The following is a 25000-nucleotide window of genomic DNA, read 5'->3' on the forward strand; positions in this document are numbered from 1 at the left end:
CCCAGGTCCAATAGAAGCAAGCCCGACGGCCAAACCAGCAGCAATAACGGAAGCGGCAGAAATCAATGGATTCATGATAAGTTCCTCGCACCAAAATAAAATAAAGAAATGGTTAATGATACAATCAATCAATAAATTATGACTTAATTATTTATTCCATCAATAATATTTTTATCCAGTCGAAGTAACTAAGAACTCCCAATTTAGGTAATAATATTATTGAATCATCAGAACGACTTCGATAGAACTACTTCAATATTTATTTTTTAGTTCCTATCCACAAAGTTTTTATGAATTCATACAACTTTTTTATTTTTCCATTTCTTTCTTTGTTACAAATCATTCGTTAAATTCAAACTCGTCATTCTTTTTCTTGATTGAATCTCTTTATTCGATATTCAATTCACAGTTACAAATGGAAAGACTTTTCTTGGAATCTCTATCTAAATCTCCGGTAGTAGGCCGATTCGATATATCTTTTAACTCATATATAACTCGTTAATATTAATATTCCATATACACGTCCTTCTTACATAACGTAAACCAACTATTCGTATCTTAATTTTAAGTGTATATATTACATACACCTCGTTTGATTCTCCTTTTCTGAATCTCATTTTTCTTTTTCATAAATTCTTCTCTTCCTTATCATTATCCCACACGGATACAATCAACCTAAATGGAAGAATTTATAAGTCTGAATCATTGCATAGAACTTTTTGGTTGATCTAAGTTCATGTAATTTATTCTTTATTAATAATAATACTTTCTTTTAGTCAATCGTTTAATTAAAAATAAAACTAACTGAAATGGAAATCGCTCGATAGAACCTCATTTTTTAATTACACATTGTAAACAAATAAAGAATTCTTATTCAAATTATAACTCCTAACAAGACAATATTCATTTGAAGAAGGTATAAATGGCCAAAAAAAATTCTAGGAAAAAGATCTTTTAGATCTCTTTCCTTTTATTTTACAATTTAACATCGTAATCTTTTTTCCTTTAGTTTTTGACGACTCTTTAGATTGTATAGACCTTTTTCTTTTTGTCGATTTATGTGTATATTTATATTCACTAAGTGTAAGTAGATTATCTTGAACAAGGCATAGATTGCCTTACAGTATAAAAAAGACAATTTTAAAAATGAATCAATGATGCCCTTCCATGGATTCACCTATATAAGCCGCAGCTAAAGTTGCAAAAATAAGAGCTTGAATACCACTTGTAAATAATCCAAGGAACATGACTGGTATAGGAACCACTAAAGGTACTAAAGAAACAAGAACAACAACTACTAATTCATCCGCTAATATATTTCCGAAAAGTCGAAAGCTAAGCGATAAGGGTTTTGTGAAATCTTCTAAAATGTTAATGGGTAAAAGGATTGGAGTTGGTTGAATGTATTTACCGAAATAACCCAATCCTTTTTTGCTAAGGCCCGCATAAAAATATGCTATTGATGTAAGTAAAGCTAAAGCAACGATCGTATTTATATCATTCGTAGGTGCGGCTAACTCCCCATGAGGTAATTCTATGATCTTCCAAGGTAAAAGCGCCCCCGCCCAATTAGAAACAAAAATAAATAGAAACATAGTTCCAATAAAGGGGACCCATGGGCCGTATTCCTCTCCAATCTGAGTTTTGCTCACATCTCGAATGAATTCAAACATATTCGAAGAAATTCTAACCGCCAGTCGGAATGGTTTGTGGATTTCGAACAGCTACAACGGCTGAACCTAATAAGATAGCAATTACAACCCAAGAAGTAATAAGTATTTGGGCATGGACTTGGAAACCTCCTATTTTCCAATAGAAATGCTGGCCTACTTCCACACCGGATATATCATATATCCCTTTTAGTGTGTTGATGGAACATGATAGAACATGAACATTCATATTGCCCTCTGAAAATAAAGAAAACTTTTTAAAAAAGGAATAATTTTGATTCAATCATCTTTTTTTTTATTTGTCCACAAAAATTGTCTATTTTCCATTTAAATTGTATTTTTAGATACTAACAAATTACATAAAATACCCAGTTATATTTATCTCTTTTGTACGATTCAGGATACAGTAACTGATTCCATAAATCTATGGAATTCGCAAAATAATTTATTTATCTTATTATTTTATTACTTTATCTTATTATTAATCAGGGATTTCGCATATAGCTAGAACGACCTTCACAAATTGCAAATACTAAATTATTAAGAATTAATCGGATTGAGGCTATAGCGTCATCATTCGCTGGAATTGAAATATCCGCGAGATCTGGGTCACATTTTGTATCAATTAAACAAATCGTTGGAATTCCTAAAGTGATACATTCCCGAAGAGTCGTATAGTCTTCTTGCTGATCAACGATTATTACAATATCAGGTAACCCTGTCATATATTTAATCCCGCTCAGATATGTTTGCAAGCGAGTTAACTGTCTCTTCAACCGAGCCGCATCTCCTTTCGGAAGACGGTTGAGTCTACCTGTCTTTTGTTCCATTCTTAAATCCCTGAACTTTTGAAGTCTAGTTTCTGTAGTGGACCAATTTGTTAAAATGCCGCCGAGCCATTTTTTATTAACATAATGACACCGAGCCTTTATTGCAGCTCGTGCTACAGAATCCGCTGCTTTATTTTTGGTACCAACAATTAAAAATTGTTTTTTCCTACTTGCTGCATCAAAAACTAAATCACAAGCTTCTGATAAAAAACGAGCCGTTCTAGTAAGATTTGTAATATGAATACCCTTACGCTTTGCAGAGATATAAGGTGCCATTCTCGGATTCCATTTTCTAGTACCATGACCAAAATGAACTCCTGCTTTCATCATCTCTTCTAAATTAATGTTCCAATATCTTGTTATCATTTCTCCCTACACCTCCTCTCTCTCTTTTTCTTTTTTTTCAAAGAAAAAAGAGAAATGGGGCCCCTTGAAATAAATAATTGTTCCGACGGAACCTTCTCTTTTCCCGGAGATTGGACGTTGATATACGATCCAAGCAATTAATTTCTTTCTATTCCTTATTTTCTTTATTACTTTACTATTAACTAACGAATCGCATGTAACAGACCGCCCTTAATTAATTAAATTAATTAAAATAAAAGGATGAATCCGCTGTTAGGAGTAATCAAATCCTATAAATGTAAATGATTGTTCTTATGTATCATAGAAATTTTTTACAATGCAAGAATCAAATAACTCTCTGTGGTGGAATAAAATCTCTCGATCTCTCAATCCCCCCTCGAATAAATTATTCTTTTTAGTTTTCACAGGAATATTCTTATGTTGCCTTGAACCTTGTACTAATACTTTGAATCCGGTACCAACGGGTATCATACCGCCTAGAACAACGTTTTCTTTCAGGCCTTTTAACCAATCGATACGGCCGCGGATAGCAGCTTTTGCTAAAACGCGAGCAGTTTCTTGAAAACTGGCTTCGGATATGAAACTTTGAGTATTCAAAGACGCTCTCGTTATTCCCAATAATATGACTCGGTAACAGATGGCTTCTTCCAAAGCACGTCCCGTGCGTTCCGCTCGCAACAATCCAATTAGTTCTCCGGGTAAAAAAACATTAGACATTCCGTCTTCTGAAACCAATACTTTTGATGTTATTTGACGTACAATAATTTCTATATGCCTATTATGGATCTGCACCCCTTGGGATCGATAAACCTTTTGGATCTTATTAACAAAAGAGATACGGCTTTGCACTATAGTTAGCTCAGCACCAATTAAGAATCCCCAAGGAATCCCAAGAATTCTTGGTATATACTCGTTCCAACCCTCAACTCTCTTTTCTAGGTTTATCGATATTGAATCAATTGAACGCACTTCTAACACTTGTTCCACTTTTGGAAGACCCTGCGTTATATCACCCGATCTCGATTTTTCATATGTAAATGTAACTAATGTATCTCCTTCGTAAAGGATTTCTCCATAATGGCCATGAACAGTTGCTCCTGGAGTGGCCAAATAAGGCTTAGCTGATCTTATTACTACAGAGCCAATGTGAATAATTATAACTTGACCCGATTTTAGATGTGGTCCGCTTTTGGCGATACATAAATTTTCATAAATAAACTGCCCCAGGCTAATTATTGTGAAACTTTCGTCACAATAATTATGATCATAATTATAATGGAGAAAATACCAATTCAAATTGAATGGATTCAAAACGCCGTTACTGCATGGATCGGGATTAAAAACTCTCCCATTTTCATCCATTAAATAATATTTAAATACTCGAAAAGTCTGTTTTAAATTGTCAAGTTTCAAATATTTAGTTACTGAGATTCGATTATGAGTTATTAATATTAAATTTTTATAATGGTAAAATAAATAAAAATTAGCAATTAGAAGGGCTGTTCCTAAAGGGCCCAACAAATTGCTAATTGGAATTATAGGGTCTCTTTTAATTTTAATTGATTCTTTTATTCCATTGCAATTTTTTACATCGTTGACGGGATCCATTCGAAAATAATTAGATGATGACAAAATTCTCAAAGATTTACATTCCTTATTTCTATTCAACAACGTACTAATAGTTACTTGATTTTGTTTACGTGATTGTTGAATCCTTGTCTTGGAATAAGTGGGATAAAATGGATTAATATTGGTATTGGTGCGATTTGACCCATTATTAGAGATCGGTCCTGAACCCGATTGGCCGTTCCTTTTTCTACTGATATAGGAAATAGGGGATTTCTCTAGGTTGATTCTTAAGAAATCACGAATCAGACCATTTGTATTTACTTCAACAAAAGAAGCGCGCGCCTCTTCGATACAAGAACTTTTTTTTTCTTGGTCCCAATTCAACACTAAACAAGTACGAACTAATTGAATACTTGTGTCAGAAATTCCCCGAATTGGTTTACCATTTCCAGAAAGAATATAATTGACAACTCGCAGTTTCAGATTATCCTTTTCCTGCAATAGATCCTGGCGGAAAAGTGTTTCTAAATTTATACCGTTCGTTATCTCATATATGATTACTGGTTGAACCAAAACAAAATACTTTTTCCTGGTAGGTGTGATTCGTTGGATATAGATCCAATTTTTCAGTTTTTTTGATTTCTTAGAATTTGTTTTTAGTGCTCCTGGTGGTATCAAGATACCACCGTGTCGGGATATTTTATCTATCTCTCCCGGAAAATGGATATCTCCAGAAAAGATTTTAAGTTCCATTTTTTTTCCTCTCCACTCGGACCAATCCGCCCACTCGACTTCTTGTATTTAAAGCAATCGGTGTATTGACTCCAATGATACTATTGTTCCGTACCATTAGTGGAGATGATTCGGGTAAAATATACACTTCTTCGGGAATGAAAAAAAAGCGATACTAATTCCCCTGGCGTAGATCTACTTGTTGTTAATAGATCAATAAGAGTATTGTTCTGATAGATAACTCTTCTATAGAGTTCATTAATATCTGAACTCATTAGTTTACCACCATCTATCTGAATGATCGGTCTCAACTCGGGGGGAAGAACTGGTAATAGACATAAAACCATCCATTCTGGTTCTATATTTGTTCGAACAAAATGCTTGGCTAATTCCACGCGTCTAACCAAAAACTCCTTTCTTCTTCCAACTTTTCGATCTTCCCATTCATTCCCCGTAGGCCCTTCTTCCCCTAATTCTTTCCATTCTACTGATGAATAATCTATAATAATTCGCAAATCTAGATCGGCTAATTGTTCTCGGATAGCACCAACTCCTGTAGAAATTTCGCGATTTCTAAATGTATCGAAACCTTGAGCAGTAAAAAAAAGTGGAATACTGTATTTCCAGGATTGGATTTCATATTCGAATGAACCACGTAATCGTAAAAAAGTAGGTTTTTTAGCTATGGGCCTAGCAAAAGAAAAATTGGGATAGGATCCTATACTCCTATACTATAAGGTCTCCCCCTTCAAAATCGGACGTGAAAGTTTCCTCTCATCCGGCTCAAGTAATTATACCAAATAGAAATCGAAAGAAAGGGTTCCTGCTTTCCAATTTCAAAATCGATAAAAAAAAAAAGAGCTACTCCTTACTCAAGTTCCCACTGAATTGAATAATGAATAGCAAGCAAGCTCTCATTAATTCATTCTTCCATTTTTTTTAATGTTTTTTAGAATTTATGAATTCTTTATTCAATTATCACAACTTATTCAATTTTCACAATTACGACCTAAATGAAATGTGAAATTCTTGAGTAGTCTACTTCCTTTCGAACGAGAAATTTCTAGTATCCTAGAATTCATATCAATTCATATCATAAGGGATTTATTTGTCTATGTCTCTTTCTATTCGATCTCTTAGGTCCTGAACTCACCTCGATGGTTATGCCACGATGCTATTAAGGCCTATATGCGATGTATAGACTCCCGTAACCATGACATAGTTGATTACTTGAGTATAAACATAGTTTCTTTCTATTTTTAAAAAGAAAGAAAGAAAGAAGTCGGTTTTCACGAGGTACAACTACGAATTCCTATTTATTTGTTACTGCAGCGACCATAGACCAATTCCTCTTTTATTAGGGAGTATTGAATACACCCATAATTCTGAGCTTCATATTACTCCTCTCAAGAGACATGTCAGATCCAGGACATCCCATTTCTTTTGGGATGACAGTTTTTCTTTCATTCCAAAACTGTAAAATCAGAATTTCGATCAAATCACACATCGCAATATACTAGACCTTCTAATTCTTTAAGAGATTTATCTAAAAGATTTGCAATATAACTAGGAAGACGTTTCAAATACCATACATGAGTTACTGGGCATGCCAGTTTGATGTAGCCCATTTGATATCTTCGTATCCGAGAATCAACAAACTCGACTCCGCATTGTTCACAAAATTTTGGGTCGTCTTTTTCATTTCTGATTACTCGATAATTTCCACAAGTACAAATTCCACTTTTTATAGGCCCAAAAATTCTTTCACAAAACAATCCATCTTTTTCAGGTTTATTGGTTTTGTAATGAAAAGTATAAGGTTTTGTCACTTCTCCAACAACCTTTCCATTAGGTAGGATTTTATTGGCCCAAGCACTTATTTGTTGAGGCGAAACTGATCCAATTCGGAGTTGATGTTTATACCGATCAATCATAGAAGAAAAATTATGATTCATTCCGATTAAGCTTCCTTCCTATTAATCTGGAAGTTCTTCTCAGATACAAGGAAATTATTCAGTTCCAGAGACAAAGATCGTAGTTCTCGAACGAGTAATCGAAAAGATTCCGGAGGATCTTCAGGTTTAGGTATTGTTCCTCCAATGATTGTAGTACCAAGCACTTCTTGGCGAGCTCTAATATGATCCGATTTATAAGTAAGCATTTCTTGTAAAATATGAGAAACACCAAATCCTTCTAGAGCCCAAACCTCCATTTCTCCGACTCGTTGTCCCCCTCGCTTGACCCTTCCTCTAAGTGGTTGTTGGGTAACAAGTGCATAATGTCCACTGGAACGTCCATGTATTTTATCATCAACTTGATGAGTTAATTTCAAGATATAAGGCTTTCCTATTATAACAGGCTGCTCAAAAAGGTCCCCCGTTCTTCCATCAAATATTCTACTTTTTCCCGGATACTCGGGTTCAAATATCCATGGATTTGCTGTTTGCTTACTAGCTTCATATAATTCAGAAAATACTAGTTTTCTCGAAGCCTCTTGTTCATATCTCTCATCAAAGGGTGCTATTCGATAATGTCTATCTAGCATACCTCCCGCTAACCCGAGTGAGCATTCAAATATCTGTCCTACATTCATTCGTGAAGGTACTCCTAATGGGTTGAAGACCATATCAACAGGTCTTCCATCTTGCAAATAAGGCATATCTTGTCTAGGTAATTTTTTTGAAATGATGCCTTTATTTCCATGCCTTCCGGCGACTTTATCACCCACTTTGATTTCACGTTTCTGTAAAATATATACACGAATCATTTCCGGATTATAACTGGAACTCTCCTTTTTCTGGACCCACCTCACATCAATAACTCGCCCCTTACCACCTATAGGTAGTTTTAGACAAGTTTCCTTTGAAGTAGATACCTGAATTCCAAGTATGGCTCTTAATAATCGATCTTCGGGAGCATACGACGATTCTTTCGCCATTTGAGGCGTTAATTTACCTACTAAAATATATCGCCCGCTTCTACCCAAGATCCTAGCATCACAATTCCGTTTTTATCTAAATTTCGGAGTAAATGGGCTTCTAGATGTGCTATTTCATTAGTGATCCTTTCGGGTCCTTGGCTTGTCACATGAGTCTGAATTTCATATTTCCGTATGTGAAACGAAGTATAAATATCTTCATATACCAGACGTTCACTAATGAGTACCGCATCCTCAAAATTGTAACCTTCCCATGGCATATAAGCCACTAATATGTTTTTGCCCAAGGCGAGTTCACCACCAACTGTAGCGGCACCATCCGCTAAAGCTTGTCCCTTTTTAATGCATTTACCCCGCTGAACCTGAGTTTTTTGATGCATACAAGTATTTTTGTTGGAACGTTGATACAGAACTAATGGAATGCATAAAGTATTTCCATTTCCCGATAAAATGATCTTATCAATATCAGTATAAATTATCTTTCCTTCATGTTCGGCTATAGCAGGAACCCCCGAATCTAGAGCCACTTGGCGTTCCAATCCAGTTCCAACAATGCATTTTTCGGACTGAAAAAGTGGAACTGCTTGACGTTGCATATTAGAACTCATTAAAGCCCGATTCGCATCATTATGCTCAATAAAAGGAATGAGGGAAGCTCCAATAGAAAAATATTGTAAGGGAAAAATACTTCGAAGATGTACTTGTTCCCATGCAATAGTCAGGAATTCTTGACGATATCGAGCTGGAGCAACCTGTTCTTCCTGAACACCCCGATTTAGCGCCAAAGAATTTCCTGTCGCTACCATATGGTATTCCTCTCTATTTGGTGATAAATAAAGCATACGTACTTTTTTGAATCCCTCAGAGATTACATAAAATGGGCTTTCTAAAGACCCCCAATGACCAATCTTGGCATGAATTGCTAAAGATCCAATAAGTCCAACATTGATTCCTTCAGATGTGTCAATTGGGCAAATGCGCCCGTAGTGACTAGGGTGTATATCTCGTATCCGAAAACTAGCAGTTCGCCCTGTCAATCCTCCGGGACCCAAATAACTCAATTTTCTCCCATGAACTATTTGTGTCAATGGATTAGTTCGATCCAAAACTTGACACAGTGGGTGTAATCCGAAAAAAGATTCATAAGTGGTTGTTAATGAAGTTGAAGTTACCAAATTTTGAGGGGTCGGTATCAATTTATGCCTAATTGCTCCACATAGAGTCCCTCTAACCGCATTTTCTAAACGAATCAGAGCCAATCCGAATTGATCTTGTAAAAGATCCGCTACAGAACGAATACGTTTATTTTTAAATGATTTATATCGTCAAGCGTACCCATTCCAAATTTCATTCCAATCAAATGATCCGCAGCTGCCAATATATCTCGCGGTAACAAAAATGTATTGTTATGAGGTATATCAAGATTCAGTCTCCGGTTCATATTTAATCGACCAATCCTTCCTAATTCACATCTTTGTTGAATTTTTTTTTTGTAATTCCTTGCATAAGGATTCAGAAAATACTGGATCTCCACCTACACAAGTAAATTGTTGATAAAACTCCAAAATGGCATTTTCCTTTGACCCAATTTTTTTTTCTTTATCATTCAGGAAAGATAAGAAAATCTCAGGGTAGCACACATTCTCTAAAATTTCTCTTAGATTCAAACCCATAGCGGATGATAGAACTAGAATAGATATTTTCTGTTTCCTACTCACACGAGCCCATATTCTTGCTTTTCTATCAATCTCTAATTCTAATCGCCCCCCCCCCCCAATCTGATATTATGGTGCCGGTATAGACCGAAATTCCATTATGATCCAATTTTGACCGGTAATAGATACCGGGACTTTGCAATATTTGATTGATCACAATTCTGTATATTCCATTTATTATAAAAGTTCCCAGGGAATTCATTAGAGGAATGTTTCCAATAAAAATTGTTTGTTCTTGCATATCCCTACTCGTTTTCCAAATTAATCCCGCGGATACATATAATTCAGAAAAATATGTAAGTGATTCATATACAACGTCTCTTTCTTTTATCAACGGTTCTACTAATTGATATGTTTCTACAAATAATTGAAATTCAATTTCTTGATCTGTATCTTCCATTTTTGGAAACTTATGAAGTTCTTCTGTTAAGCCCTGATCAATGAACCTACAAAATCCTTCAAATTATATCTGATTAAATCCAGGTATTGTAGACACTCCCTCATTTGCATCCCCGAGCATTTTAAATTTTCTGTTTATTATTTATTAAAAAAATCCCATTATTTTATTGGATCGTTCTTCATTCCAATTAGATGGATCGATCTAGGAACGATGGACTTTATATTCTGTTTACAGAATCACATAAAATTTTATCTAACTCCATAGATATGAAATCTATGAAATACGTATGAACGGAGGAATAGAATAAAGAGACGTTTATACTCAAATTCGAATTTGCAACAGATAAAACTGGAAAGGAATTGAGAAATTCCACTTACCTTAGACTTATAAAAATTTATATAGAATAGCAAAAAAAAATGATTTCATTTCTACCATTATTATGATATTACATATTCTGATACGCCTGGATACCAATAAAATACAGGACTTCATCTTTCGATGAGAAAAAGAACCAATAATCCGAATCAAGTGTTCAACAAAATTCGCATAAACATAGAAGATTTTGTTTATATTTTTTTTTATTTAAGCGAGTTCATATAATACTATTGAAGTGCATAAGATAAAACAAACATAATAAGGCTTATTAAACATACATAAAATATACGGGGACATAACTAGCCCATAACTATAGCTATTTATATATATGTCTCTCCTTTTACTGCAGTTCTATTTTGGACAGCACATGTCATGCTCTATCAAAATTTTTATTCCATTTTCATTGAATCAAATTTTTCTTATAGGAATCATAGATAGATAAGATAGATATCTGCAGAAAATTTTCAGTTCTAGGGTTTACATATACTCATAATTGTTGTTATAATTGAAACTGAGAAGAATTTTTTTTATTGAAAAGAATCAATATGGATTGATTACGTATCCATTTTGATTTTTTTATATCATTAAGATTAGAGAAATACAATTTTAGATTCAAATCGAAGAATCGTTCATGACATGAATTCACAGTAAATAGTTAACGTTTCCACTTTGTACTTAATTTTGGAGTTTGTGACTAAAAATTGACTTTTCATTTCAATAGCAATATATAATAGAAAAATTTAGATAGTATGTGTTTTGAGATACTATACAAAATTAATTGAAAAGATAGATCCAATCAAAAAAAAAGAAGGATTTTTTTTAGGAATTTAGAAAAAAGAGGGGGGGGTTTGTCTATTTTATGTTTATGTTGCCCTGGCGGCATGGCCGAGTGGTAAGGCGGGGGACTGCAAATCCTTTTTCCCCAGTTCAAATCCGGGTGTCGCCTGATTAACAAAAGACGCAAAATATCTTATTCGTTTTTCTTTTGCTGATATAACTTATCAAATTTGTTCCCAATGGAAGCACGCGGAGGAAAAGGCTTCTTGATACTTCCAAAGGTATTGCTGGCTATTTTGTTTGTACTTAAATTTCTACTAAAATTTTTTCGATTCTAGTAGCAATCTTATAAGAATAAGATAAGAACTTCTTTGAATTAATTGGATTTTTTTCATCAATATTCAATATATTGAACATAATCTTTTTTTGTTTTGACTCTGTTCCAACAATTCTCCTATTATTATATTAGTGAACAATAATGGAAAAATCCCTTCATATTCATAGAGGACATAATTTACATGGATATAATAAGTCTTTCTTGGTCTGCTTTAATGGGAGTCTTTACATTTTCCCTTTCACTCGTAGTATGGGGAAGAAGTGGACTTTAGAGGTATTAATTGAGTTGAGAAATCAAACTCTATCAATTTTTTTATAAACCATTCCGACAATATTTAATTTTGAATTTATTAATTAGCAATTGAATTATTTAATTCAATTGCTAATTTATTCCAAATTTAGCAATTGAATTAAAAATATCTTCATATCCCATTTTCAAATGATATTGGATTCGAGTGAAGTAATGTATTCGATGAATAATATAGGAAGAATACCTTTTCTTTTTTATTAATTAAAATAGGATTAATTAATCATATTTTAATCATAATCAAACAAATATTTCAATGATTCTCGTGTTCCTATTTCAAAACTAAAAGGAATATAAATGATAGGAAATTGATTCCAACCCAATTCTTCCTAAATTCTCTATTTCGATAAACAGGTTCTTACTAGAATTCTATATGAAGAATGAGGAAGAACAGAACCCCCTTCTTTTTTTGTTTGCCCTTTTCTATGAGAAATGAAAGCAGTTCTTTTATTAATTATTAAAAGTGATTAAATTAAGTGAATTTTCTATGGGAAATAAGAGAAACATAGTGGTTCTCCAATGAGATACTACGCATACTAAGAGATTTTCGTGCTTAGTGCTTAGTTTAGTATTTGTTTTATTATTTTAGATTTAGAGAAATTTGATTTATGCTATACCTTATTGATTTGACTCATTTCCTATTATGATTCAAAGGTTAAAAATCGGCAGGATTTACTAATCCTTTTCGTTGAAATTGAAAATCGTTTTTTATAGAATTCCTTTTCATTGATTTTATTGTTTTGAGACATGTCGGGGTTCATATTGAAAATAATAATAAATCTAGGAATTAGAATCCTAAAAGTAAGAGTAAGAGTTTCCTTTCGACTATTTCAGATTAATTGGAATCGGCACAAATCAATATTGATGAAGAAATCGAATTGAGACGTTATGTACATTGCATATGGATAATTGATATCCAGACATATGAATCTGAGATAATATTATTATAGATTTATCTATATTAAGTCGATTCAGACTATATTTTTATATAGTACAACTGTATATACTAGAAAAAACGGATAGTATGATAGAAAGAAATATATTTCTTTCTATCATACTATCGGATCTCGTAGAATACTGCTAATTTCATCTAAGACTCAAAATAGGAATCCTTTTCATTTGTTTTCTTCAATCATTGATAAGAACCAAGAAGTAAAATGAAGTCAACTTTCATTCAAATTAATCACTTTGACTAACCGTTTTTACGTAAATTATAAGTAAAAAGGCAGTAGGAACTAGAATGAACAGGGCAGTCGCAATAAACGCAAGAATATTTACTTCCATAATCTAAAATCTAATCGTTTCATTTTTATTTATTTCGTAATAACTCGGGATTTCATCCCATAGAGATAATAAATCTTTCGCCTTAAATAAAATTCAATGGGATGAATTCCATCTCGATGATATTGAGTCTGATCAATAATATCATGAATAACAATATCGGAGTTATCAAATCGATTCATCGTCGAGAATTGAATAGTATAACATAGAAAGATCGTTTATCCATATCGAATTCAAAAATGGCTTGGATTCTTGATTCAATTGATAATTTTTTCCATTACTTTACTTTTTTTATTTGATATTTATTTTATTAATATTATCTTTCCTTGCTAATGGAAAGTATAGAATATATTAAAAAAAACTTTAATGCGCAATTTGAATTTTAAAGAGATAGATTGTTTCAAATTCAAATTTGTAATTGAGATTGCACAAAATCGAAGCAAAAAAAGAGACTTTTCAGATTTAAAGGATTCTATTAAAACAATTTGTATTTATTTTGTATGGTACATACAAATAAATACAAATTCTATTTGTGTATGCGTTACGGGAAAAGATATGGTACTCGATTCGATTTCATTATTCATTATATGGGTTGGGAATAATCAAAAAACCCAAACTCAGTATAAGTATAGTATCTTTTGGAATCTTCAATATAATGCTACCAATAATTGCACTAATCCACATATATGTCTATCAACCAGTACTAGTTAAAAAAAGGAAAATTCCCATATTTGTATTGACTTTGATGAGAAATGTAAAACGAAAATAAAGAAAAAGAATAAGAAAGATCCCCCTGGAAATGAAATTAGGCTATTTGTCCCCCTTTCGCAGAAAAGAAAAAGATGCATTGATGTATTTTTATTAGATTATTGGATTTTTATCCGTCGGGACTGACGGGGCTCGAACCCGCAGCTTCCGCCTTGACAGGGCGGTGCTCTGACCAATTGAACTACAATCCCCGGGAAATGCAAAAAGTTGTACATCATATATATTCTTATGATTTCATTCAAACCCTTTCTCTTTCAATTTTACTATTTAGGTTTTAGATTGGAATTACCGCGTTGTTGTATATAACAGAAGGGGGGGGGGGGTATATTTATATTGATGATACACACTTTAGTGATAAAAGGGGCAGAGATTCCTAGGCATCTTTTCGTTATTTCAAGTCAACGCCGATTGATAATAAAAAAATCTTTCAAATGTAAAGAAAAAATCCTTTTTCTTTACATTACTCTTTTTCTTAGACTTTGTACTTACAAATCCTGATCTGAATCTAGATCATTAGCAAGATCGGAATTTGTGAGAAAAAAAAGAAATAAAACAAATTAAATAAAGAACAGGTAAAGATATATCCGAAATTTTTACTTTTTTTCCCTATGAGGCATTTCGAGAGAACAAAAGAACAAAGGGGTTATATCATTTCATGGCGGATCAGTGAATTATTGGGCCGAGCTGGATTTGAACCAGCGTAGACATATTGCCAACGAATTTACAGTCCGTCCCCATTAACCACTCGGGCATCGACCCAGGAAGAAGCAATTCCAAACTTAGTAAGAATCCATGATCAACTTCCTTTCGTAATACCCTACCCCCAGGGGAAGTCGAATCCCCGCTACCTCCTTAAAAGAGAGATGTCCTGAACCACTAGACGATGGGGGCGTATTTGCCCGACCGCCGGCATACTATGCTCATAGTATGAACAGTTTTTTGAAATTGTCAATATAACAAAATGGTATGACTAGAGTCGAAGAATCTTTCCGCCCTTCACGATTTGATAGATTTTTGTGATTTGTATATTCACTATTATCCATTCTAAGAATAATAAATAAAATAGAATTAATAAATTAATAAATTAATAAATAATCGAATAGAAAATAGAAGAACAATTAGAAATAATACAAAAGATTCTTTCAATGGGTCTGCCAAAAAGTAAGAAAATCGGATTAACTCGATTTTCTTTCGCTTTCGTTCCAGTACATTAATTAACTCCGTGTTAAAATAAATAGGCATATCTCTCTCTCACGCTAAACCAGTAATTTAACAAATGAGAAATTTAGATTTAGTAAGAGGGATAGACATCAACAAGCTATCTAATTTCATTTTAAGAATTTGGTTTAGGGGACAAATAGAATCTTTTCATTACCGATTCGCTCTTGGATCTATGTTGAATTACTAAATACATGTATCAATCAAATGAATTTCGATAGTGAATTCAATTAGGTTCGGTCTTGATAAATCCATTTGATTGATATTTATCAAATTCAATATCAATAAACTATTTTTTACCCATATTTACTAGTTTAGCCTATACTCCCTAGGTAAATCAAATCCTAAATTAACTACTAGGAATCTACTTCCTATACTTACCTATATTTATTTATTAGAATATACTTATGAATATACTTATTCTAATTTATATTAGTTTATATTATATATGAATTTCGAATTCTATTCTAATTTTTTGAATATTTAATAATTCTCTTATCTAATAATTAGATAATAATATTCTTTCTAAGAATATTATTTCTAAGTTATAAGTAAACTATTTTATTATTATTTTATTTTATTCTTTTTAATTTTCTATTTTTCATTTCATTATTATTATATTAATCAATTATTATATTCTATTATATTCAATATATTCATTATTATGTAAATATATTAATTATTTATTTATTATACTAATATTATATTAATATATTATATTAATATTATATTAAATTTATATTTATTATATATTACATTATATTACATTTATTAAGTTAAATATATTAAGAATTAGATTATTCTAAATTTATATTAAATATATTCAAAATTAGATTATTCTAATTATCTAATTCGAAATAGAAAACATTATATAAATTAGAAAAAATTATATAAAAAATTAGAAAATTATTCTAATTAGAATATTCTAATAATTATAGAAAATTCTAAAATATTATTCTATTGAAAATTATATTAAAATAGTAAAATCGATTTATAGTTGTCGATTTGATTTATTTTATTTATAGCTTTACATTTATAGATATAGATTTATTTTATTAAATTTATTTTCTTCGATGAATTTTATTTTGAAGCTATTTATATAGATGATCTATCTTATCTACATAGTAGCTCAATTCAGAAATTGAATCAAATGGGCCCCTTTAACTCAGTGGTAGAGTAACGCCATGGTAAGGCGTAAGTCATCGGTTCAAATCCGATAAGGGGCTTTGGTCTTTTTTAATTTTTAATAATAAAAAAAGAAAAGACCAGCGAGAATATTCCTATTTAATAATATTTCTATTCTCTCTTCAAATAGAAATATTGTTAATATTTATCATATCATAAAAAAAGTATGAAACTCTCGAATTTTAATTAATTCGAAAATGGAAATTAAAAATTTTAAAAAAATTAACATTCTAATTATACATTATAATGATTTATACCATATCTCTATTAAATTAATATTCTAATGATTTTTTATAATGATTTTTACTATATAAATGGAATCTATTATATAAATAGAGTATATTTATAAAATATTACTTATAAAATATAAGTAGATTAAAAAATAGAGTCTATTTTATATACTTAGAAACTCTTAATTCTAATTAATTCTAAATAGTTAGAAAGTTGAACATTTGTTTAATATATTAAAATAAAATAAATAATCATAAATTGGCTCTTAAATTGCCTTTTTTATTTTCCATTAAATCCATTGGAAAGATTAGATTAGAAATCAATAAAAGAAAAATAAAAAGTAAGTGGACCTAACTTATTGCATCATCACTATATCTACTATTCTGCTAGTAAAATTCGATATAGATGAAATTGAAATAGTAGCTCTGCTTTTTCTTTCATTTTCATATTTCTTTTCTTTGGACTCCGAAAAAATCTGTCGATATTTCTGATTAAATCTTCTTGCTCCTAGTTATTCTATCTATTAAGAATAGATCACTATTTCCTTCCTCCATTTATATTGCTATTTATACGTATATAAGATTTTTATATAATAAGATTGATATCTATCAAATCCTGGCTTCATGTACCAAATATTTTCATATCAATACATACCATATTTTTATTCCGACAATATAATGTAGAATTAGGTGTGAGAAAAAGACTTTTATTTGAAAATCCTTTCATTTAAAGTTTTCTATTTCTTTTCATATTCATATTTTAATAATAAGAAAATCCACTCTCTTTCTTATTTTCTAACAGATATAAAGTAAAGTAAATAGAAAAATATTCGAAGTGTCTTTCTTGCTTTGACCTAAAAAATATTCTGGTTTTTTTTATTTTATCTGAAGGAAAAAGAAATATAACAAAAATGGCAAAAAGAAATAGAAAAAAGTTGGCGAGAAAGAATAAAGTATAAAATAATAAAATATAGGCTACTATAGCAGTTTAATGCACATAGAAATTCGAAGAATACGTGAAAATATCGATTTTTAGAAATCTCAGGAACAAGATCCAAGAATAGGATTAGTTTGATAGAATGAGACAAATACGCTCGAGAATCTACTAGTAAAGAGAGGCGGATCGCTTGTTCCTTGAGCAGTGATTTGAAAAAATTCATCTATCTGATTGATTTGAATTTGATTTGATGAGTCATAAAAAAATTCATGGTTAATATGGTTATTAAGACTATAAGTATAAGAAGGAATAACCGAAGTGAATTCATGAATTTTACTAAGTTAGTTTATGGACGGATAAAGAATTTTTATCTTCGAAACCCATTATAAATTAGAAAGGGCAGTGTACAAGAAATCAAATCATACATAAATGATATAAATGATAGAAACTTCAAAAGCCCTGAAAATGCTGTGCGGTGCTCGGAAATGGTTGAAGTAGTTGATTGAATAGGAGGATCACGATGACTATAGCCCTGGGTAAATTTACCAAAGATGAAAATGATTTATTTGATATTATGGATGACTGGTTACGGAGGGACCGTTTCGTTTTTTAGGTTAGTCCGGTCTATTGCTCTTTCCTTGTGCCTATTTCTCCTTAGGGGGTTGGTTCACTGGTACAACCTTTGTAACCTCATGGTATACCCATGGATTGGCTAGTTCATATTTGGAAGGTTGCAACTTCTTAACCGCCGCAGTTTCTACTCCTGCTAATAGCTTAGCACATTCTTTGTTATTACTATGGGGTCCTGAAGCACAAGGAGATTTTACTCGTTGGTGTCAATTAGGCGGTTTGTGGACTTTTGTTGCTCTCCACGGTGCTTTCGGGCTAATAGGTTTTATGCTACGTCAATTTGAACTTGCTCGGTCTGTGCAATTACGACCTTATAATGCAATCGCATTCTCTGGCCCAATTGCTGTTTTTGTTTATGTATTCCTGATTTATCCACTAGGTCAGTCTGGTTGGTTTTTTGCGCCTAATTTTGGTGTAGCAGCTATATTTCGATTTATCCTCTTTTTCCAAGGGTTTCATAACTGGACGCTGAACCCATTTCATATGATGGGGGTTGCCGGTGTATTGGGCGCGGCTCTGCTATGTGCTATTCATGGTGCTACTGTAGAAAATACTTTATTTGAAGATGGTGATGGTGCAAATACATTCCGTGCTTTTAACCCAACTCAAGCTGAAGAAACTTATTCAATGGTCACCGCTAACCGATTTTGGTCTCAAATCTTTGGGGTTGCTTTTTCCAATAAACGCTGGTTACATTTCTTTATGCTATTTGTCCCCGTAACCGGTTTATGTATGAGCGCTCTTGGAGTAGTCGGCCTGGCCCTGAATCTACGTGCCTATGACTTCGTTTCTCAGGAAATCCGTGCAGCAGAAGATCCTGAATTTGAAACTTTCTACACTAAAAATATTCTCTTAAACGAGGGTATTCGGGCTTGGATGGCGGCTCAAGATCAGCCTCATGAAAACCTTATATTCCCTGAGGAGGTTCTACCACGTGAAAACGCTCTTTAATGGAACTTTATCTTTAGCCGGCCGTGACCAAGAAACCACTGGTTTCGCTTGGTGGGCTGGGAATGCCCGACTTATCAATTTATCCGGTAAACTACTGGGAGCTCATGTAGCCCATGCGGGATTAATCGTATTCTGGGCCGGAGCAATGAACCTATTCGAAGTGGCTCATTTCGTACCGGAGAAGCCAATGTATGAACAAGGATTAATTTTACTTCCCCACCTAGCTACTCTAGGTTGGGGGGTAGGTCCTGGCGGGGAAGTTATAGACACCTTTCCATACTTTGTATCTGGCGTACTTCACTTAATTTCCTCTGCAGTATTGGGCTTTGGCGGTATTTATCATGCACTTCTGGGTCCTAAGACTCTTGAAGAATCTTTTCCATTTTTTGGTTATGTATGGAAAGATAGAAATAAAATGACAACCATTTTAGGTATTCACTTAATCTTGCTAGGTATAGGTGCTTTTCTTCTAGTATTCAAGGCTCTTTATTTTGGGGGTGTATATGATACCTGGGCTCGGGGGGGGGGGGGAGATGTAAGAAAAATTACTAACTTAACCCTTAGCCCAAGTGTTATTTTTGGTTATTTACTAAAATCCCCCTTTGGAGGGGAAGGATGGATTGTTAGTGTGGACGATTTGGAAGATATAATTGGAGGACATATATGGTTAGGTTCCATTTGTATATTGGGTGGAATCTGGCATATCTTAACCAAACCCTTTGCATGGGCTCGGCGTGCACTTGTATGGTCTGGAGAGGCTTACTTGTCTTATAGTTTAGGTGCTTTAGCTGTTTTTGGTTTCATTGCTTGTTGATTTGTCTGGTTCAATAATACCGCCTACCCTGGTGAGTTTTACGGGCCCACTGGACCAGAAGCTTCTCAAGCTCAAGCTTTTACTTTTCTAGTTAGAGATCAACGTCTTGGAGCTAACGTGGGGTCCGCTCAAGGACCTACCGGGTTAGGTAAATATTTAATGCGTTCGCCTACCGGAGAAGTTATTTTTGGAGGCGAAACTATGCGTTTTTGGGATCTGCGTGATCCTTGGTTAGAACCTCTAAGAGGTCCAAATGGTTTGGACTTGAGTAGGTTGAAAAAAGACATACAACCTTGGCAAGAACGCCGTTCCGCAGAATATATGACCCACACGCCTTTAGGTTCGATAAATTCTGTAGGTGGTGTAGCTACCGAGATCAATGCAGTCAATTATGTCTCTCCTAGAAGTTGGTTAGCTACCTCTCATTTTATTCTAGGGTTCTTCCTATTCGTAGGTCATTTATGGCACGCGGGAAGGGCTCGTGCCGCTGCAGCAAGATTTGAAAAAGGAATTGATCGCGATTTTGAACCTGTTCTTTCCATGACTCCTCTTAACTAACTGAAACAAGAGGCCCAATACTTAAAGTAGGAATTCATTTGATTCTACAATACATATTGATTGGGTGGATTAGGGCATTACTTAAAAAGTGTTCCTTTTTCCTTTCGTTTCAACTCATTTATATCTAATCTATTTTTTTCTGGCTCGGCTATCTCACCTAGCCGAGCCATTTACATTTATGATACTGGGCCAGTCAAAACCAATAAAGACATAAATCTACTCATCGAGAAAAAAAGGAGAGAGAGGGATTCGAAACCTCGATAGTTCTTTGCGAACTATACCGGTTTTCAAGACCGGAGCTATCAACCACTCGGCCATCTCTCCGAAAGATAATTTCTATTTTACTATTTTATTTTTATTCTGCCGAATAGAATAGAAGCCATCGGAGTTGATATCATCACTGTACTATAAAAAGATATTTGGTATGAGTCGATAAGTCTATTTATATATATCTAATAGATAGATAGATGCAGGATCTAGCATGACCATTTGTGAAGTAAAAAACGACCCCCCCCCCCCCTAAAATGGGAAAGGGTGGTCATAAGTCATATAGAATCAATGGATTCATGGCACAATCCCCTCATGATGCATTTTTTTTACAATTTTATAGAGGGATCAAATGGTATAGTTCTTTTGTTGGTAGCTTGGAGGATTAGAAACATGACTATTGCTTTCCAATTGGCTGTGTTTGCATTAATCGTTACTTCATCAATCTTACTGATTAGTGTACCCGTTGTTTTTTCTTCTCCTGATGGTTGGTCGAGTAATAAAAATGTTGTATTTTCCGGTGCATCATTATGGATTGGATTGGTTTTTCTGGTAGGTATCCTTAATTCTCTCATCTCTTGAACCTCATTGTTTCAGATATAAAAATAAAATGACCCCTCCCCCGAACCCTTTCGGGTTGCGAAACACATTAAAATTCAATAAAAGTCTAAATTCTAAAAATGCAAAATACAAATAAAGAGAACAAAAAAATTAGAGGGAGGGGTCAAACTTTGCTTTTTGTAATTTTTAAATGGAATTCAATATAAAATTTCGTCTAATGGGATAAAAAATTTATTATATATAAATAAATCTATTACAAATCAATACAAATCAAATAAAAAATGGAATAAAATAGATATATGTAATAAAATAGAATAGATGTAATAAAAATTATAGAAAATAGATTCTATTAAAAAAAGTATTCTATTAATATTAATAGAATTTATTTTCTATATTATAATTTAATTTATTAATATATTATAAATATATATAATAAATAAATTAATAAATATAGAAATATATTTAAATATATATTCTCTATATAATAAATAAAATATAGAATAATATTATATAATTATAATAATAATTTATATAATATTATATAATAATATATAATTAATAATATATAATTAAATTTTAAATTAATATATAATTAAATTTTAAATTAATATATAATTAAATTAATAAATAAATATAGAATAACATAGAATAAATAATAATTATATTATATTCAATAAATATATAGAAATTCTATAATATACAAATTCTATAATTTAGAATTTAGAATATACATAGAATTCTATTATTCTATAATATATATTATAGAATAATAATCGTCCCGAAATATCGAGCATAGCTGTTCACAAATATGTATGATCCAGACGCGGATATAGTCGAATGGTAAAAAATTTCTTTGCCAAGGAGAAGACGCGGGTTCGATTCCCGCTATCCGCTCAAGGTAAGGCATTTATCCTATTAAATCGATTTAATAGGATAAAATAGGATAAAAGATTCAGTATAGTTGACCATGATAATATAGTGATTCTATTCCCTATATTTCTTTATCTTTTTAATTATTAATTAGTTAAAAATTAACTAATTAATAGTTAACGTAGTTAACGGGGATAACCCTAATTTTTTTTTACAAAAAAATGTTGCGGGGACGGGATTTGAACCCGTGACTTCAAGGTTATGAGCCTTGCGAGCTACCAAGCTGCTCTACCCCGCGAATGAAGAGAAGAACCGGAAACTAATCTAATGGACAAATAAAGATTGAATGCGCCCCTCTACCATATATGTACAAATAGAATAGCGTATTTATACAGAATGGTAAAGGGACCCCTCTACGACGGATGATTATAAAAATGACTAGAAAAATGAAGGGAAATTTTTAATCCTTACCAACTCGATCTTGTTGCTCCCGGTAACAAACATGCATGAACCATTTCACGAAGTACGTGTCCGGATAGTCCAAAGTCTCGATAGTTTGCTCTCGGTCTTCCGGTCTAAAAACAACGTCGATGAAGACGTGTCGGTGCACTGTTTCGTGGTGGGGATTGTAACTTTCCATGAATTTCCCATTTATCACTTAACGACGGAACTTTGCTTATTTCTTTTTTTGAGGATCGACGAATCAAATGATATTTTTGTTCCAATTTTTGCCTCTTCTTCTCCCGCTGAATCAAACTTTTCCTTGCCATAATATTTCACTTCGTATTAGTATCGCTGATACAAGTCGGATCCTAGATGTAGAAATAGAAAAAGTCGCCTTACCCGGAGAAAAAAATGATATTTTCGTGGATACAGTAACAAAAAAAATTAACCAAATTTACCTGATGTAGAGGCAATCAAGAAAGCCGCATAAGTGAAGATATAACCTGCATAAAAGTGGGCTAATCCAACCAATCTTGCTTGCACAATGGAAAGAGCCACTGGTTTATCTCTCCATCGAATCAAATTAGCCAAAGGTGTACGTTCATGGGCCCATGCTAAAGTTTCAATCAATTCCTGCCAATATCCACGCCAAGAAATTAAAAACATAAATCCAGTAGCCCAAACAAAATGTCCAAATAAGAACATCCACGCCCAGACCGATAAGCTATTCATACCAAAAGGGTTATATCCATTGATAAGTTGCGAAGAGTTTAACCATAGATAATCTCTTAACCATCCCATCAAATAAGTGGATGATTCATTAAACTGCAAAACATTACCCTGCCATAATGTGATGTGCTTCCAATGCCAATAAAAAGTAACCCATCCAATGGTATTTAACATCCAGAAAACCGCCAAATAAAATGCGTCCCAAGCCAAAATATCACAAGTACCGCCGCGCAAGGAAAACTATAACCAAAATCCTTTTTATCTGGCATTAACTTTGAACCGCGTGCATCTAAAGCACCTTTTACTAAGATCAATGTGGTTGTATGTAATCCTAGAGCAATGGCATGATGAACCAAGAAGTCTCCAGGCCCTATTGTTAAGAATAATGAACTACTATTTTCATTAATAGCATTTAACCAGCCGGGCAACCATATGCTTCGACCTGCATTGAAGGCTGGACTATTCGTTGACGATAAAAGTACATCGAACCCGTATGAAGTTTTACCGTGAGCAGATTGTATCCATTGGGCAAATATGGGTTCGATCAAGATTTATTTCTCCGGAGTACCAAAAGCAAGCATGACGTCATTATGAACATAAAGTCCCAAAGTATGGAATCCCAAAAAGAGGCTGGCCCAACTTAAATGGGATATGATAGCTTCTTTATGGTCTAACATTCTTGCCAATACATTATTCTCATTCTGTTCCGGATTGTAATCTCTAATAAAAAAGATAGCTCCATGAGCAAAACCTCCTGTCATGATGAATCCTGCGATGTATTGGTGATGAGTATATAACGCAGCTTGAGTAGTAAAGTCTTGCGCTATAAATGCATAAGCAGGTAATGAGTACATGTGTTGAGCTACTAAGGAAGTAATAACTCCTAAAGAAGCTAGAGCAAGGCCTAATTGAAAATGAAGTGAATTGTTGATAGTGTCATAAAGACCCTTATGTCCACGCCCCAATCGCCCTCCCGGAGGAATATGTGCTTCTAAAAGATCTTTTATACTGTGCCCAATCCCAAAGTTAGTTCTATACATATGACCCGCGACGAGAAAAAGAAATGCAATAGCTAAATGATGGTGTGCAATATCGGTCAGCCATAAACTTTGTGTTTGTGGACGGAACCCCCCGAGAAGGGTTAGAATGGCAGTTCTTGCTCCTTGAGAGGTACCAAATAAATGATTACCTAAATCGGGATTTTGAGCATAAAGATTCCACTGACCTGTAAAAAGTGGGCCCAATCCTTGGGGATGTGGTAATACATCTAAAAAATTATTCCATCGAACATATTCTCCCCTAGCGCCAGGAATAGCAACATGGACTAAATGTCCTGTCCAAGCTAAAGAGCTTACTCCGAATAGTCCTGACAAATGATGATTGAGACGAGATTCCGCATTTTTGAACCACGAAACGCTTGTTTTCCATTTCGGTTGTAGGTGTAACCAACCTGCTAGTAAGGCTAGGGCAGAAAGAAATAATAGAAAAAGAGCTCCAATATAAAGATCTTCATTAGTACGTAAACCAATTGTATACCACCAT

The 25000-nt window shown here is 33.1% G+C and overlaps 5 protein-coding genes, 5 non-coding genes and 3 pseudogenes across 10 annotated transcripts in view; 3 read left to right on the forward strand and 10 right to left on the reverse strand.

Annotated features, from left to right (window-relative positions):
• Window positions 1-200, reverse strand: part of LOC126664693 (ATP synthase subunit c, chloroplastic) — a 1336-nt gene extending 1136 nt beyond the window's left edge. Inside the window, exon 1 of the mRNA XM_050357203.2 lies at window positions 1-200. This exon is cut by the window's left edge and continues 1136 nt beyond it. Within this exon, the coding sequence (XP_050213160.1) occupies window positions 1-75 (75 nt within the window). The 5' untranslated portion in view covers window positions 76-200.
• A 780-nt stretch (window positions 201-980) lies between these two features.
• LOC126664692 (ATP synthase subunit a, chloroplastic-like) lies at window positions 981-1914 on the reverse strand. The gene is given in 2 exon segments (XM_050357201.2): window positions 981-1668; window positions 1670-1914. Coding segments are annotated over 2 exon segments (747 nt in total). The 5' UTR covers window positions 1900-1914; the 3' UTR covers window positions 981-1151.
• Window positions 1915-2155: 241 nt separating this feature from the next.
• LOC126664694 (DNA-directed RNA polymerase subunit beta''-like) lies at window positions 2156-4321 on the reverse strand. Its single transcript, XM_050357204.2, has 2 exons — window positions 3298-4321; window positions 2156-2832 (listed from the first exon to the last, which is right to left on the reverse strand). Exons 1-2 carry the CDS (start codon window positions 4226-4228, stop codon window positions 2156-2158), a joined length of 1608 nt encoding a protein of 535 aa, XP_050213161.2. The 5' UTR covers window positions 4229-4321.
• A 947-nt stretch (window positions 4322-5268) lies between these two features.
• Window positions 5269-6429, reverse strand: LOC130015009 (DNA-directed RNA polymerase subunit beta'-like; annotated as a pseudogene).
• A 53-nt stretch (window positions 6430-6482) lies between these two features.
• On the reverse strand, window positions 6483-7122 carry LOC126668207 (DNA-directed RNA polymerase subunit beta'-like). Its single transcript, XM_050361420.2, has one exon. The coding sequence runs from the start codon at window positions 7120-7122 to the stop codon at window positions 6667-6669; it is 456 nt and encodes a 151-aa protein (XP_050217377.2). The 3' UTR covers window positions 6483-6666.
• Window positions 7121-10355, reverse strand: LOC126664690 (DNA-directed RNA polymerase subunit beta-like). Its single transcript, XM_050357199.2, is given in 5 exon segments — window positions 7121-8132; window positions 8135-9417; window positions 9420-9589; window positions 9591-9874; window positions 9876-10355. Coding segments are annotated over 5 exon segments (3207 nt in total). The 5' UTR covers window positions 10341-10355; the 3' UTR covers window positions 7121-7127.
• Window positions 10356-11470: 1115 nt separating this feature from the next.
• TRNAC-GCA (transfer RNA cysteine (anticodon GCA)) lies at window positions 11471-11541 on the forward strand. The gene has a single exon. It is a non-coding gene; the product is annotated as a tRNA-Cys (tRNA).
• A 2640-nt stretch (window positions 11542-14181) lies between these two features.
• TRNAD-GUC (transfer RNA aspartic acid (anticodon GUC)) lies at window positions 14182-14255 on the reverse strand. Its single transcript has one exon. It is a non-coding gene; the product is annotated as a tRNA-Asp (tRNA).
• Window positions 14256-14739: 484 nt separating this feature from the next.
• TRNAY-GUA (transfer RNA tyrosine (anticodon GUA)) lies at window positions 14740-14823 on the reverse strand. The gene has a single exon. It is a non-coding gene; the product is annotated as a tRNA-Tyr (tRNA).
• A 1613-nt stretch (window positions 14824-16436) lies between these two features.
• Window positions 16437-16508, forward strand: TRNAT-GGU (transfer RNA threonine (anticodon GGU)). The gene has a single exon. It is a non-coding gene; the product is annotated as a tRNA-Thr (tRNA).
• Window positions 16509-17350: 842 nt separating this feature from the next.
• Window positions 17351-20661, forward strand: LOC126660075 (photosystem II CP43 reaction center protein-like; annotated as a pseudogene).
• A 1848-nt stretch (window positions 20662-22509) lies between these two features.
• Window positions 22510-22583, reverse strand: TRNAM-CAU (transfer RNA methionine (anticodon CAU)). The gene has a single exon. It is a non-coding gene; the product is annotated as a tRNA-Met (tRNA).
• Window positions 22584-23158: 575 nt separating this feature from the next.
• Window positions 23159-25000, reverse strand: part of LOC126665853 (photosystem I P700 chlorophyll a apoprotein A2-like) — a 2207-nt pseudogene continuing 365 nt past the window's right edge.

Source organism: Mercurialis annua, linkage group LG1-X, assembly GCF_937616625.2.
Source record: "Mercurialis annua linkage group LG1-X, ddMerAnnu1.2, whole genome shotgun sequence".
Taxonomy (NCBI): Eukaryota; Viridiplantae; Streptophyta; class Magnoliopsida; order Malpighiales; family Euphorbiaceae; genus Mercurialis; species Mercurialis annua.